The sequence below is a fragment of the Oncorhynchus mykiss genome, chromosome 10, assembly GCF_013265735.2.
Source record: "Oncorhynchus mykiss isolate Arlee chromosome 10, USDA_OmykA_1.1, whole genome shotgun sequence".
Taxonomy (NCBI): domain Eukaryota; kingdom Metazoa; phylum Chordata; class Actinopteri; order Salmoniformes; family Salmonidae; genus Oncorhynchus; species Oncorhynchus mykiss.
Window position 1 is genome coordinate 27,271,986 of NC_048574.1, and position 17,223 is coordinate 27,289,208.

At 41.5% G+C, this 17,223-nt stretch overlaps 1 protein-coding gene across 1 annotated transcript; it reads left to right on the plus strand.

Moving 5' to 3' along the window:
• The first annotated feature begins 341 nt into the window (after nucleotides 1-341).
• On the plus strand, nucleotides 342-15,720 carry LOC110533579 (ras-like protein family member 10B). The gene is made up of 4 exons (XM_021617932.2): nucleotides 342-638; nucleotides 3,345-3,739; nucleotides 9,355-9,479; nucleotides 14,488-15,720. Exons 2-4 carry the CDS (start codon nucleotides 3,446-3,448, stop codon nucleotides 14,756-14,758), a joined length of 690 nt encoding a protein of 229 aa, XP_021473607.1. The 5' UTR covers nucleotides 342-638; nucleotides 3,345-3,445; the 3' UTR covers nucleotides 14,759-15,720.
• The last annotated feature ends 1,503 nt before the right edge of the window (nucleotides 15,721-17,223 follow it).

Consider the following 17,223-nt stretch of genomic DNA (forward strand, 5'->3'; position numbering starts at 1 on the left):
ATTAGTGTTATTTGTAATAGTCTTTAAAAGGCAAAGCATGTGTGCGTAAACTGCGCGTAAAATATTGCCGCGCGCACAGTGTCCCTAAATACCCTCAAAACTCCATTAGTGTTCCAATTGACAATTTTAACAAGAGATAGCACTATCACTCAAATTTCAGATACCTTTCTCTGACAAGTCTCTGGCAACCCGTTTCATTCTGGTGCGGAACGTACCTTTCCCTAAAATGCTAGGTTGTTCACTATATTTTGGCTGTCTGTTAAACACTGTTGCTACAGAAGACGTGATGTGATGGCCCTACGTCCATAGACTATTACACACTTTAAGGTCTCACCCCGAAAGTAACCTTGTCTTTGACGAAACCAGCCTGCATGAATTACGTGGATGTACTGAAGGCTTGTGATTTTTGCTGCCTGCAATATATGACGGGCGTTTAGACCGCGTGTCGTCTCTCCACTAACGAGAGAGTAGGTTGTATCTTTAGGACTCTTCACTGTATCCACCTGAGACCGTTATATGTCAGTAAGAAGCCAACGAATGAGGTTCTACACACATCAGCATCACCGCAGGTGTATCTGCAGCAGCACTTTGGAATTTACACCGTACGGCATCGGCACCGCACAATACCTGTGCGCACGGTAAGCATGTACTATCATTTCTAATCATATTATACTCATATGGAGTTGTTTAGAGTTGCAGCTGCAAGATGGTCTATTTAAGTTCATTTTATTCTTAATTTTTACAGATCTACTTGCTTATATTCGCACAAAGTTGGAATGTAAGTCTCATGCGTACGTTTATTTTTGCATTTCATGAAAGCCTATTAGCTAACCATAAAGCCTATCCAAAGATGGAGATATTTGTTTTTTAATATGTGATTGTGCTATTTTTCCTGATCAAACAGAATTTTGGATGATAGATAGTGTTACATTAGATATTAGTCTATCGATACATGTTCCACTTTACAAAGTTGACCTCGTCTGAGGTCATTTCTGTACAGATTACTACCATTTCTTCCACTAGGTGATGCGCTTGTTCTTTATTGTTGTCCATATTCTGGAAGGGAAATTTAAAGGGGAAATCAGCAATTGCTACATCCATTTTTGAACTTATAAATAATTGATTTGTACCTATTGATTCTTGAATAATATAACTTATAAATGCTTCATGGGCTTAGTTTAACTGTAGTACCCCATCAGAACCCGAAATATAAGATTGTTTTACTCCAATGTTTGTAAACAAAGTAAATGTAAACAAACCCTATATAGCCCCAAAACATGGTTAAAACTAGCATTTTGATATCATAGATTGTCAGTCCTTGCATTTAATATATATATATATATATATATATATATATATATATATATATATATATATATATATATATATTTATTTAACCAGGTAGGCAAGTTGAGAACAAGTTCTCATTTACAATTGCGACCTGGCCAAGATAAAGCAAAGCAGTTCGACACATACAACAACACAGAGTTACACATGGAGTAAAACAAACATACAGTCAATAATACAGTTGAAAAATAAGTCTATATACAATGTGAGCAAATGAGGTGAGATAAGGGAGGTAAAGGCAAAAAAGGCCATGGTGGCGAAGTAAATACAATATAGCAAGTAAAACACTGGAATGGTAGATTTGCAGTGGAAGAATGTGCAAAGTAGAGATAGAAATAATGGAGTGCAAAGGAGCAAAATAAATAAATACAGTAGGGGGAGAGGTAGTTGTTTGGGCTAAATTATAGATGGGCTATGTACAGGTGCAGTAATCTGTGAGCTGCTCTGTCAGCTGGTGCTTAAAGCTAGTGATGGAGATAAGTGTTTCCAGTTTCAGAGATTTTTGTAGTTCATTCCAGTCATTGGCAGCAGAGAACTGGAAAGAGAGGCGGCCAAAGGATCAATTGGTTTTGGGGGTGACCAGAGAGATATACCTGCTGGAGCGCGTGCTACAGGTGGGTGCTGCTATGGTGACCAGCGAGCTGAGATAAGAGGGGACTTTACCTAGCAGGGTCTTGTAGATGACCTGGAGCCAGTGGGTTTGGTGACGAGTATGAAGCGAGTGCCAACCAACGAGAGTGTACAGGTCGCAGTGGTGGGTAGTATATGGGGCTTTGGTGACAAAATGGATGGCACTGTGATAAACTGCATCCAATTTATTGAGTAGGGTATTGGAGGCTATTTTGTAAATGACATCGAAGTCGAGGATCGGTAGGATGGTCAGTTTTACGAGGGTATGTTTGGCAGCATGAGTGAATTGTTGCGAAATAGGAAGCCAATTCTAGATTTAACTTTGGATTGGAGAGGTTTGATGTGAGTCTGGAAGGAGAGTTTACAGTCTAACCAGATACCTAGGTATTTGTAGTTGTCCACATATTCTAAGTCAGAACCGTCCAGAGTAGTGATGTTGGACAGGCGGGCAGGTGCAGGCAGCGATCGGTTGAAGAGCATGCATTTTACTTGTAAAGGGGGAGAGGTAGTTGTTTGGGCTAAATTATAGATGGGCTATATATATACTTGTAAAGAAGAGCAATTGGAGGCCACGGAAAGAGAGTTGTATGGCATTGAAGCTCGCCTGGAGGGTTGTTAACACAGTGTCCAAAGAAGAGCCAGAAGTATACAGAATGGTGTCGTCTGCGTAGAGATGGATCAGATGCATCCATAGCTCTGTCTGTGAATTTGAGAGTGGTTACATTTCTCCAGCCCCATCCTTCTGCTTTTTACCAAAACAGGGTCAGAGAGGTGCTTTATTATTGTTTCTACTGCTGATTGCCCATTTAGTTTTGGTTCCATTTGTTGGAATGGCAACTTTTTTGAATGGTGATTGTTGTCTTCAAAAAAAATGGAGTTAATGATGTGCAGCCTCAGATATAGATTTGGTTGGAATTTTGTTAGGCATATTGGAGTAATGCATCTCGGAGATAAGCGAATTTTGATTGCACAGTGGCACTTTGGTTTTCACAGTATATGTTATTTCATCTTCCCAGTGTCCTTGTATATATATGACTTCTTGTTTTAGTTGGTTGCTTAGCAGCGTAGTGCTTTTGTTTCCCTTTTGTAGATGAATGAAAGGCATGCAGTGGTAAAAATATTGCACTTGCCAAAGTAACCTATACTTTCATGTAGAAATGTAGTGATCCAGAATTAGCATACCTAAGCTCCAAATGAACTAAATGACCCATACCTGTTATGCGTGTTCCCAATTTCTGTCTCCCTATGCCTCTCTTTCCCTCCTTCCCCTTTTCTGTCTTTCTCCCCTCTCTCTTCCAATCCCTCTACTTCCCCCCCTCTCTCTCTCACACCCCCTCTCCATTCTCCCCGCTCTCTCTCTCCACCAGTGGGATAGGGGGTGTTGGTGGTCTATGAATGTGGTCGAGCGTGCCCCCCACCACAACATCTGCCTCTGTGCCTGTGGGGACTATGCGCTGCACAACCCTGAATGCACTGGCCGGTGGTTTGCGAGAACAGGGAGGGGGGTGGAGCAGCAGCAGGGGGTCGAGGGGGGCGCAGCATGCCGCCTCCCTTCCGCATTGCTGTGCTGGGGGCACAAGGCGTGGGCAAGACTGCCATCGTGCAGCGCTTCCTCCACGATGACTACAGCGAGGCGCCCACCCCGGCAACCAGCCACGCCCGCCGTGTCCACCTGTCTGCTGCTGTGCTCAATGGCCACGTGCACGACCTGCAGATCACCGACTATCCTGCCATCACCAGCTTCCCTGGGAACTCAATGCAGGTACTGTCCCACTAAAGCACAACAGTGATGGGAACTGATGTGTGTGGCAGGTTAGACATTGTAGACAGGTGAAAGGTCCATTTTAACATCATGACATGAGGAGAGGAAGGCACTTCTGATTTGATGCTGTGTATGCACTGCTTTGATGCCTAGCAGTCCCTTGAAAGTGTGTAGTCAGCAGCTTTGTCATTGGGTTAGAAAAGCGGACAACCTGCTCTCTGTATTCACCTAGGATGTCACATAAAAAGGTAGAAATCTGTTTTTATCTTTACTCAAATATCTGATATTCTCAGATGAATGTATTATACAACACAGGGCTCTCCTGAGAACACTGTTATAAAAGGGATAAATTAGATGGGGTTATTACTCTGTCCAGAAGATACTGCTAAAGCAGATTTTATTGTTGTAGTACGCGAGACCACATATTTGGTGTCTCGGTCTTGACTCTGTCTCGGACAGTGAGGACTCGTAATTTCTTCCCGAGACCAGCGGAGTAAAAAACAAATAATTATCAGCTTTCATTCAGTCAGCGCATAAAACAGCTTCACCAGGCCAAATATATACACTCCTTTCTTGAAACATTAATATCTTAACAGCCTTTATGTATTTTGTGACAGGTTCGTGATTCTGAAATGACAGCAACCGAATTACCTGCGCATTATTGTATGAGTGCACTTTTTGTAAAAAAAAAATGTAAAAAATTAAAAGGGCCAGTGATGTAGTAGAGGGTACACGAATATTTAAACCGTTTACCCAGTTTTTTCAGTGGGCATTGTTTATAATCCCTTCTGATGAGTATCAAAGTGGTGTAGTGAAGGTATACGACGTATCAATTATGTAGTACAATAGAGAAATCATTCACAAAGTAGTTTACACAATCGCAAAGCACGTGACATGTATTCACATGCGCGCCAAACAGTCTAGTTTCAGCGGAATATCATCTGCATGCAGCAAGAGTGGACAGCTCTCAACTGGTTTTGGCATGGAGCAGCTCCCAGAATAATGACATCGGTAGCGTTAGGGTAGAAAAGACGTTTCAATTCAACATATCTACCAGTAAATACTAACTAAGGCAACAATGGGTACAGTGGCGGTTCTAGCTTGTATGGCTAAGCTGGGCCAACAAAAAAAGAAAAAGCACCATTCTGCACTAACTAATTTTTATTCAGACATTTGGAACAACACAAATAAATTATCATAACATTTAAAACTGTATAAATATAAAAATATATACAAAAATAACAAATTATTTATAATTATTTTATTATTATAATAAATAATTGTGTTGATTTGGCACTCCAGCATCAATACATTGCCCATCCCCCAACACTGTCAACAGAGTCAAGACCAAACCAATTCACCTTGGTGGTGTGCAGACTGGTTTTATATTATTCTTAATGATTTCACACAAACCAGAAAAAAAATGCAACAATATGTCTGTGAAACTATATATTCACAGTATTATGAATGAATTGTGGTTTATTTGGTAGCATTTTGTAGTGTGACTGATTTTACTAATTGCATTACTACTGTACAAAGTTAGAGGTGTGCTATTTGATAGATTCCCCCGCTCCCCCTACCTCGGGCTTCCAGTGGGGAGACCTGAGATCAACCAACCCCCGCCTCCCTCCCCATCTCGTACTTCTGAGTGAGAGACCTTCCCAGGCAGTATTCTTCCTAGCTCACGAACTAGAATCAGAGCGTCCACAAGGTTAATTGACCCACAGTCCCACACAATTGACCCACAGTCCTAATTGACCACCCCCCGTTCCGCCCACTGAATGGGTATACAAACCAGGTATTGAAAAAGTTTAGTCTGAAGTGTTGGTTAGTAGGCTATTTGTGATGTGCAATTGTCATCATGCACTGTTTGCATCAGGCATGTAGACATGGATGGGCCTGGGTGGACAGAGGCCCAACCACTGCACCCAGGCCCAACCACTGGAGTCAGGCCCTGACATGCCCACCCAATCAGATTGGATGTGATTTAAGCATTGTTGTGGACTTAGACCTTCACATTTTTGTATTTTTCTATATAAAAAAAAGAGCGATTTTGTGAGTGATTTTTTTCTTAGAATTTACAGGAAAACTCATTAAAAAAAACACATTTTCACTTAGGGTGCCTTTCCTTCGCTGGGTGGGCCGTTTGGGAACTTTTTGGCACAGAGTATTCTCACTTCTCCAGGCACCACCCCATAGGGCCGATGGAAAGACAGCAGTCAAACACAGAATGATGTTAAAGGATAACCATAAACTCGTACATAATAAGCCAGTAGGTCTCAATCATAAGAAAACAAAAACACAACCATTAAGCATTTCCCAATCAAAATGTACAACTATTACTTCCCATTGAAATGTTTAGCACACAAAGTAACCAGAGACCTAAAGTTTAAAGTGGAGCTGACAGCGTTTGAACTACTTTGCAGTTATGAAACAAAAAGACAATCATAAGTCAAAAATATCAAATTCTTTGTTTATGCCACAAAACCAACTTTATAAGAGGTTTTAAAAATAGGTACTCTTTGACTCTCAGTTCCATGACGTACACTAAGGCATTGTAGAATGTAGATAGATGCAGTTAAATGCATGATTAATATAATTCACCAATACATTTCTGGAGAGTCAAAAAAATATTGCTATCAGGTTGTAAATCACAGCTGGCCTGGTACATTGTTTGCTGCCTCCATTCGGGATGCACTGTTCGAGTTTCAATGACTCAATATTCTGGACAAAAACGGACTAATGTAACTAAGGCTGGTAATGTCAATACAATTAAACTAGCAAGGGCAATGATCACAAGTCAGTCATAACATGGCTAATAGGCTAGCGTATCTATTTATGTAGCAAGCTAAAAACACAGAGCCTAACGTTAGCTAGATATTCTCCTAGCAGCTAACTAGCAAGCTGTCATGTCATAACACTGGAGGAGTGGGTGAGTGACTGAATTTTCCCCTCATCGTTTTTCGGTGGCTATACATACACAGCTAGAGATGCAGGAGTCATTTGGTTAGTTAGCAAGAACCTGAACGACTGTTATACAGTTAGCATGTCTCTTGCATTGGCAAATTCGCTCTGGCTATCTACTCGGATTTGAGAGCCCTCTCATCTGAATGTGCCAGAGGACAGAACAACTGATGAATTTACCAACATGCAACACCTGTTGAATATGACGGGTGTCAGTAAACGCAGGCAAAAAAAGTAATAGTTAGTCAAGAACGCACTAGATGACATGTAAACAGCCTAACCAACTCTGTTCTCTCATTTGTGTCTGGAAGTAGCAAGCTAGCCAACTTTAGCCAGTTAATTGAGTGCTTGGTTGGGACAAGCATGCATTGGCAGGGAAGCTGTAAAAGGATGAGGAGGCTACAATTCTCCATCGTTTATCAGTGCAATTATGACGGCCAACTAGCTGAAAAATTGAGATGTTTTATCTAATGTTCCTTTGTTAGATTTTAGCCTATCTTGCTATGGCTAGCATTAGTTGTTGCTCTTGTTGTAGATGCACATAACTGAGGGAGAGAGAGCCTACCTTTTCATGTTTTGTAAGATGACCGTGGTGTTTACATATTTGTAGAAATCCATTCTGGTTTATTTTGTGGCTTTTGACAAATGTGTTCTAATGATCGAAAGTTGCGCTGTTGCAACTGCCTGTAAACACACAGTCCAAAGTTCAAAGTGAATGATGTCAGGCCCGTGTGGCAAATGGCTTGTTTGTATAAAGGTCTACTGTAGCTCTGATTGATAACCCCCTGATCTGTGTCGATGGTCCCGGCACATCCCTTTTCCCACTCTACTGCGGTAGAATTATCACAAATGCCTTAGAATGTTTGGGAATTCTGGATGCTAAGAATTTATGTAAAATGTGAAAATGACCATACCTAAGTGGTCACGTCAGAATGTTTTTTAAAAAGTGTAATATTCTTCCTGTGGGTGTATATGAACAGATTCCACGTTGCTAAAATGCTGTCAGTTCCACTTTAAATGCAACAATGTTTCACACACAACTTATTTTCAAAGAGATGGCTAACAACATCAAGCACACTGTAATAAAAAAAAACCACACAGTTCCACTCACCAGATGATGATCATTTGAAACGTAACTTCTTGTTGAAAGTTATTCTTGAAAAGGGAGACGCTAACAAATTAGCAACAACCTCCTCTTTGATAAAACCTGCTGCCACTGAAAACTAGCCAACAACAAAAGCTAGCTAGCTAGACCGTGGTAAAACTACTGCTCACTATTGAGTAGTAGTGACCTGTTGACCTTTAAGAAGGCAGAAGTTTCCATTCTTTTTTTACTAATACAATTGAATGGCAGATGCCTTTATATAACTTCTGATGGCCTAGCCAATGGCTGACTTAGCTAGCTCGATGTATCCCCCAGAGACAAGCAAAGAAAAATCCTGATTGGATTTGTTTATTTTCAGTTTTAACCTTTTCCTTTCCAACAAAAACTGATGAGATTAAATTAGAGCATCATTGAAAATAATCAAATAATTGTCATTATTTCTATATTATTATAATCATTATTTTATAAATCCTTAGCCCTTCTCTGAAGGCTCATTGTTCCCCACTGTGTTTGGCTTAGTAATAATTTGTAGAGTGGCTCTATTTTCCCTCAGCAGCAGGGACTATTCTGAATGTCTAAAGAATCCATATGTTGTTCTGAAATATGAACACAGAAATACTGGACATTTTGAACTCTTATGGTGGTGATTTACCAAAATTACAATCATGGTCTTGAATTGGACTCGCATTTTTCTGGTCTCGGACTTGACTTGGTCTCGGACCCCTTGTTCTCCTCCCGGTCTTGGTCTTGACTTGGTCTCTCCCACTTCCGGTCTTGATCTTGAATCGGTCTCGCTTTAGGTGGTTTCAAACACAACACTGGCAGCTTTGCAGTCATAAAGTTTGAATGAAAATTGACCTTTCAATGCACCAGAGATTTCTCATCACGTCTAGACACAATTTTACAGTCACAGAACAAAATATTGAACTGAAACTGTTCAATGGAACTGAGACCTCAGAAAATGTAATTACTAGTTTGGCTTACTCATTTAAAGAAAGTAATATTGTGTTGAAGTCCACATATTAACCACAGTTTTGGGTATAACTAATCAAATTTCACACTCAATTGATAATTTATAAGATAATCAGTGTTTTCATTTGCAATGGAGAGGTGCTTGAGGTCTTTTTGAAAAGCTATGCAAGGCAAGCACTAGCTTGCAAACAATATTTCTCACAGCGAGGAGCCAATCATAAAGCAGAAATTAAAATTACAAAAGAGAGCAGATTGTGTTTTTGTCATATTGACCAGAGAGTATGCTATGTTGCAAGTAATTTCAGCAAATTAACTAGACTAACATCATTCTGAAAAAAGTGTACAAAAGCTGTGCGTGGATAGAATAGGTGAAAACTATTTGTCTCCGTGCCACTATTTAAAATAAATCTTTCCGTCACATTCAAAATGTATCAAACAGTGCATCTGAGTATTACCAGACAAAAAGGTACTGCTTCCTAATGAGAGCCTTCCCCGTGTCTTCTCTTCTCCCTCCTGTCTCCTTCCTTCCTCTTTCTACAATTCTCTTTCCTATCCTCTCCCCTCCCTCCTCCAGGAGTGGACAGACACCTGCTGCCGAGGTATCCGCAGCGCTCACGTCTACATCCTGGTCTATGACATCTGCTGCTTCGACAGCTTCGAATACATCAAGACCATGCGCCAGCAGATCCTAGAGACCAGGTGAGGACACGGCTTGCATGCCAAATAGGGCCCAGCTCCGGCTGGCACCAGCTCTTTGAACTCAGCCGTAATTATGGCTCGCTATGAATAGAGAAGCCTAGGCCGCAATCAGGAGCCTCCAACGCCACACTCACATAGAACATTTATTTAATATTTGGACTGAAATCAACATGAGTGGCTCAGACTGCCAGGGTCAAATGTCTTCATAATCACTTCGGCTTCTCTTCACAATCCCTCCATTGTCTTTTTTTAACCTTTATTTAACTAAGCAAGTCAGTTAAGAACAAATTCCTATTTTCAATGACGGCCTAGGAACAGTGGGTTAAACTGCCTGTTCAGGGGCAGAACGACAGATTTGTATCTTGTCAGCTCGGGGATTTAAACTTGCAACCTTTTGGTTATTAGTCCAACGCTCTAACCACTAGGCTACCCTGCCGCCTCTTTTATTTGTTCTATTGAATTCTGTATTTTTTAGATGTTGTTGGAAGCGAATGCAGTGTGGACTGGTGTGATGAAAACAGTTAACAACACCCACTTTATAGACACTCACAATAGACACTCAACAGATACTTGTTACAAAACAAGTATTTCACCGTGGTTATCTTACCATGGTAAAAAGTTAAGTCACAGTTTGATAGAACTGTTACCAAGCCGATCTTTCACTGTGGATGAAATGTATCCAGAAACATTAGATTATTTTTTAACAAACCACCCCTCTTGGCTCTGGGCTTGAAAAAAAATCAATAACCATTCCTTGCGAATCCACAAATTTCATGTCAGTAGTGCTCGCTTGCTTTTCAGGTCGATACATCTCTCCCAAACCAGGCAGCTGCTAAACCAATTCTGTGTCATATAATTAGTCAAAGCAATTTGCGCAAACCATCCCTCCTGGGAGCCCAGATAGCTTTAATCAGAGAGACTGTGTGTCCTAATAACAGGGTTGGGAAACAAGGCTGGTGTTTGTCTTAGACTGATGTCAGTGTGGGATAGTGACATGATGTGATGTTTGGAGGGACGGACGTGTGATACGTGTCAGGGGAGTGAAGATTGATTCTGAGAGCCATTAGCTTGCAACCACATGACTTGTCGTTGTGAGGCAGCTGATGACCTTGGTGGCAAACACGTGTTTAATTTACAATGAAATCATCTTCACACCACCATCTCTCTTGCATGTCTCGCTCTCACACACACAGAGGGAGAGATGGGTTGTTTAATATCATCTCCAAATCTGCTAATGAGCCAGGGACTAGACTGACAGCTGGCTGGCTGCCTGGGACTAGACTGACAGCTGGTTGGTTGCCTCAGCTGGTTGGCTGAGATTTTTCTGCAATGTACTTAATGTATGTACTGCTATTGTAATAAAGAAGTTGTAATATCTAATGTATTATAAAAGATGTCTAACTTAATTGAAATTCTTCATAACACACCATGGTGAAAATTTATCGAGGCATAGGATTTACTGTAGGTTTGACCCAACCAACCACCTTGGCCTCCGTTTTGAAAAGTCAATAAGGCTTCCTCTTGAATCCACACATTCCTCTTCATGGCACTGGGACGTGAAAGTGGACGTCATAGCTGTTCTAGTGGTGACAGTAGGGGCAGGGTGTGTGAATGTGAGGCCGTCAATCAGTGCCCACTCTGACAGCACCACATTGCCAAGGCCATACAGAGGCTAATGGTGTCAGTGACCGGTCCTGTCACAGCCATTCATCTCCCAGTCATCCATTTATTGGGTGGGCTCGCCCAGTTATGATTATGCACAAATCATTTGATTTGTTAGATTTACGTGCTGTTTTGCAGTACATGCTTGTAAAATCAACATTTGGAGCAGTAGGCTACATTCTTTTGAAATCAATAAGGAACTGACAGTTGAAGAAAAGCCATTTATTTTTTAGGGAAAGAGGGAACTGTCACAAGAACTATCATCATTTCAGGAGATAAGGAAGAGACAAAAGCTGAACACAGAGGCCTGGGATGGGGAGAGGAGGGTGACACCTTGGATCTTACTCACATATCTGACTACAGATACAGTGCATTCGGAAAGTATTCAGACCGCTTGACTTTTTACACATTTTGTTACATTACAGCCTTATTCTAAAATGTATGAAATAGTTTTTTCCCCCCTCATTCTACACACAATAGCCCACAATGATAAAGCAAATACAGGTTTTTAGAAATATTTGCAAATGTATATAAAAAATAAATATCACATTTTCATAAGTATTCAGACCCTTTACTCAGTACTTTGTTGAAGCACCTTTGGCAGCACACCCGTATTTGTGGAGTTTCTCCCATTCTTTTCTGCAGATCCTTTCAAGCTTTGTCAGGTTGGATGGGAAGGTACGCTGCACAGCTATTCTTTAGGTCTCTCCAGAGATGTTCGATCGGGTTCAAGTCCGCTCTCTGGCTGGGCCACTCAAGAACATTCAGAGACTTGTCCCGAAGCCATTCCATTGTCTTGACTGTGTGCTTAGGGTCGTTGTCCTGTTGGATTTTTAACCTTTACCCCAGTCTGAGGTCCTGGGCGCTCTGGAGCAGCTTTTCATTAAGGATCTCTCTGTACTTTGCTCTGTTCATTTTTCCCTCCATCCTGACTAGTCTCCCAGTCACTGCCACTGAAAAACATCCCCACAGCATGATGCTGCCACCACCATGCTTCGTCGTAGGGATGGTGCCAGATTTCCTTGGCACCATCCCTACTGTTTTATCAGACCAGAGAATCTTGTTCCTCATGGTCTGAGTCCTTTAGGTGCCTTCTGGCAAACTCCAAGCGGGCTGTCATGTGCCTTTTACTGGGGAGTGGGTTCCATCTGGCCACTCTACCATAAAGGCCTGATTGGTGGAGTGCTGCAGAGATGGTTGTCCTTCTGGAAGGTCCTCCTATCTCCACTGAGGAACTCTGGAGCTCTGTCAGTGACCATCAGGTTCTTAGTCCCCCGATAGCTCAGTTTGGCCGGGCGGCCAGCTCTAGGAAGAGTCTTGGAGGGTCCAAACATTTAAGAATGATGGAGGCCACTGTGTTCTTGGGGACCTTTAATGCTGCAAGAATGTTTTGGTACCCTTCCCCAGATCTGTTTCTTGACACAATCCTGTCTCGGAGCTCTACGGGCAATTCCTTCAACCTCATGGCTTGGTTTTTGCTCTGACATGCACTGTCAACTGTGGGACCTTATATAGACATGTGTGTGCCTTTCCAAATCATGTCCAATCAATTGAATTTACCTCTGGTGGACTCAAATCAAGTTGTAGAAATATCTCAAGGAAGATCAATGGAAACATGATGCTCAATTTCAAATCTCATAGCAAAGGGTCTGAATACTTATGTAAATAAGGTATGTCTGTTTTTAAAAAACGGTTTTTGCATTGGCATTATGGGGTATTTAAAACATTTTTTTAGATTAAGGCTGTAATTTAACCTTGTGACTAGGGGGCAGTATTTTCATTTTTGGAAAAATAACGTTCATGTAGTAAACAGGATATTTTGTCAGGACAAGATGCTAGAATATGCATATAATTGACAGCTTGGGATAGAAAACACTCTAAAGTTTCCAAAACTGTAAAAATATTGTCTGTGAATATAACAGAACTGATGTTGCAGGCGAAAGCCTGAGAAAAATCCAATCCGGAAGTGCCTCATGTTTTGAAAGCGCTGCGTTCCAATGCGTCCCTATTGAGCAGTGAATGGGCTATCAACCAGATTACCTATTCTCTGTATTCCCCAAGGTGTCTACAGCATTATGATGTAGTTTTACGCATTTATGTTGAAGAATACCCGTAAGCGGCTACATTACGCAACTGGTCACCTGATGGCTCCCAGAGTGACTCTCGTGTAAAATACAGAGGTAGCCATTATTCCAATCGGTCTTACTGAAAAACCAATTGTCCCGGTGGATATATTATCGAATTGATTATAAACAACGTTTGCCATGTTTCTGTCGATATTATGGAGCTAATTTGGAATATTTTTGGGAGTTTTCGTGACTGCAATTTCCGGACGATTTCTCAGCCAAACGTGAAGAACAAACGGAGGAGCTATTTCGCCTACAAAAATAATATTTTTGGAAAAAAGGAACATTGGCTATCTAACTGGGAATCTCGTGAGTGAAAACATCCGAAACTCATCAAAGGTAAACGATTGAATTTGATTGCTTTTCTGATTTCCGTGACCAAGTTTCCTTATGCTAGGCTATCGATAAACTTACACAAATGCTTGTCTAGCTTTGGCTGTAAAGCATATTTTGAAAATCTAAGATAACAGGGTGATTAACTAAAGGCTAAGCTGTGTCAATATATTTCACTTGTGATTTTCATGAATAGGAATATTTTCTAGGAATATTTATGTCTGTTGCGTTATGCTAATTAGTATCAGTCGATGATTACGCTCCCTCATGCAGGATGGGGAGTCACTTTAACAAAATGTGGAGAAAGTAAATGGGTCTGAATACTTTTCAAATGCACAGTATACTCTGTACACACACTGTATACAGAACACGCACCATGAACACTCACCACAGAAACACAAGGTTTATCCGACTGGATAAAAAAATTATAAACACTCCAAAACCTATCCGACCGGTCAGAGGCATCCGCATGTTCCTAAAGTACACCGTTGCCTCATTTTGTATCACATTCCAATAATAACTGGGTGGGACAAAAATGCAATTCCAGAATGTGGCCCCGTACCCAGTGAAAGTTGCACCCCTTGTTTTTGGTCATGAATAACTCCAAACAGAAATGTCCCTTAATCCTCTCCCTACGAAGACTTCCTGATAAAACGGCTTAATCCGTTTTGGACGGAGTTGGCAGGGCAGGGGATTTGAGAACGCTGCCTCAATAGCATCAACTATAACTGGGGTACAAATCTGTGTCAGTCATAGCTAAGCCTTGATGTGATGCTGTGTTTCTGTTCAAATGACCACAGAAAAGCAACCACTGTGTGTTGAATACTTAATGCTTTAGATGACCACAGGTGTCTTACCTCTCATTCGGTGTCTCTTTTCCTCTCCAGGGTGTTGGGCACAGGCGACATGCCCATCCTGGTCGTGGGGAACAAGCGGGACTTGCAGCGGGGGCGTGTTATCCCCCGCCACAACATGTCCGACCTGGTGAGGAAGAACTGGAAGTGTGGCTACGTGGAGTGTTCGGCCAAATTCAACTGGCACGTGCTTCTGCTGTTCGGGGAGGCTCTGCGCAGTGTGGGCTGTGCCCGCTGCAAACACGTCCATGCAACCATCCGCTTCCAACGGGCACTAAGAAACGAACGCTGTGCCCTCATGTGATTTACTCAGTGACGGTGGGTGCGCACCAGAGTGGCATTGGTACAGTAAACCGCCCTAGGACCACCATGGCTGACCACATTTCTGTCCTGTGAAGCTACAGTATTAACATGTAACAGCCCTCTGACTTGATCAGGGATGGAGAGTACCACCCTATCCATATTTGATATTTTCTTGATTTGGAGGCAGCTAAACCAACCCCTTGCTGTAAAAATTCTGAACTCGTTCAAGTACACTAAAGTAACTTTCCAGCATCTGGGAGTCGCTCCAGACAGACAGATTGGCTTACGTTGTTTGACTCACCTGGACGTTGATCGATGTATGACATTGCTAATGTCAAAGCCCTGTTTGGAGTGGGATTGAGGTTGACATCTGCTGATGCATTCTCTCTGCTCGGATGTCTTGAAGGTGCACACTTGAGCATATAATCCCCAGAGGTAGCTATACGAATTCCGTACACAAACCCATCTCAATTAGTCCTCTGAAACCAAAACAGCCAACCATAGGGAGAATTCTGTTAAATGGAGTAATCCAGTCCACCTTTACGCTCTTTCCGCAAACAAACAACTGTGTACATACTAAAATCTACAACTATAGAAGCACATAAGGGTGTTTATATACAAACAACTCAGACCAAACCCCCGATATGAGACTGTTAATGATATACTGTAAAAAATAAGGTCTAAATGTAATAAAATACTTGAGGCTAGACGTGGTTGCCAACATAGCGGCCTGTTCAGGTCCTCTGAACTGCTAAATACAGCAATAAATGAACATGCCATGCTTGAATGTTAGTAACCTTTGGTAAAACATAGGAATAAGGGGGAACAAAATGACACTTGTTTCCTGTAAGGTTGTATTCAATGAAATGTTTTATTCATTTTTATTTCACCTGGTAGGCTAGTTGAGAACAAGTTCTCATTTACAATTGCGACCTGGCCAAGATAAAGCAAAGCAGTGCGACACAAACAGAGTTACACATGGAATAAACAAGAGTACAGTTAACACAATAGAAATAAAAAAAAGTCTATATACAGTGTGTGCAAATGGCATGAGGTGGTGAGGCAATAAATAGGCCATAGTAGCAAGTAATGACAATTTAGCAAATTAACGAGTGATAGATGTGCAAGTAGAAATACTGGTGTGCAAAAGAGCAGAAAAGTAAATAAAGACAATATGGGGAAAGGAGAATACAATGCAGATACAGCTAGCCTACATGACTATAGCCACTTGTTTGAATTAAACTAAATTAGTATGGTACTATAAGAAGATAGTGATAATAAACTGCCAGTTGCAGCAGTGTTTTCTGTTTTGGACCAATCACATTCCATAAGGAGAGTCTCAAATGCCTAACAGCCCTCAAAATCAGAGTCAAACTACTTTTGTGACTTTAATCAGCCTGTTCCTGAATAAATAAATAAAAATGTTATATATGCTGATGAGCTAGCTAGCTGTCTATGATTAAGTTGCTCTGTGTTGATGTGAACCTATAATTACGATGGAGTCCTCAGACATCCCATTCTCTGGTCTGTTTCATGAATACATCATAATTTGAGCATCCTTCTTCAATACTTCAGAGGTAGGTCTGTCTGGAACTCTTACATGGTCTATAGTACATAGCCAGAGAAACTCGACAGACTAACAGTCTCAAAGACCACTGCCTTGCATGGTTGCCCTTTACGCCATAGGTCAGATTTACTTTTCCCTCCTCCACTCCTTTAGTCACAGACCTGCATAATATCTTACTACTTTCGTGACTTGTGATCATTACACATTCCAATAAAACATTTTATTTTCAGGATTCCCGTTTAATTTCCTGAGGTCTCTCGCTAAAGGCCCTTTCTGATGAGAACCACTAACCTGGCATTGTGAGGTGTCTAATATCAGTATTGTATTCAAAGATATCTACTGGAGGGCCATCTTGAACCTGAGGGCCTAATAAGAAAATACACTAGTGGTGAATTACTTTAATGCTATAATCAAATCAAATTGTTCAACAAACTTAATAGGTGCTTGTTTTGAGAAATTAAGTTGCTGAAAAAACAGAATTTGAGTTCAAGGCTACCGGATGCTGATCCCTGATATGTCCCAGTGTGTATTGTTCGTCCCTAGTACAGCTCATCCCAGTGTGTCAGTATCGCTGGCCGGCCCACAGCCAGTAGAGGTAATTGAAGGAGTCTTTCTAGTAGAGACTGAGGCGGCGAGGAGCGTGACGTGTGTGCAAGCGGATGGGGAACAAGCACAGCTGCTGTAGTGTGACGGGCTGCAGCTCTGACAAGGGCTATTAATAGCTCCAGACTTGATTTTCCAAGCAGCATTTTGCTAGAGGGGTATATAGAAGTCTGCAGGCTACAGCCATAAACTCAATACACACAAGGTGACTGAGACAGTATCTTAGGCTAAGTAAAGCAATCAAAGGATGCTAAAGTAGCAACCCGCGGAACTGTAAACGAGAGGGCCACTCCTGA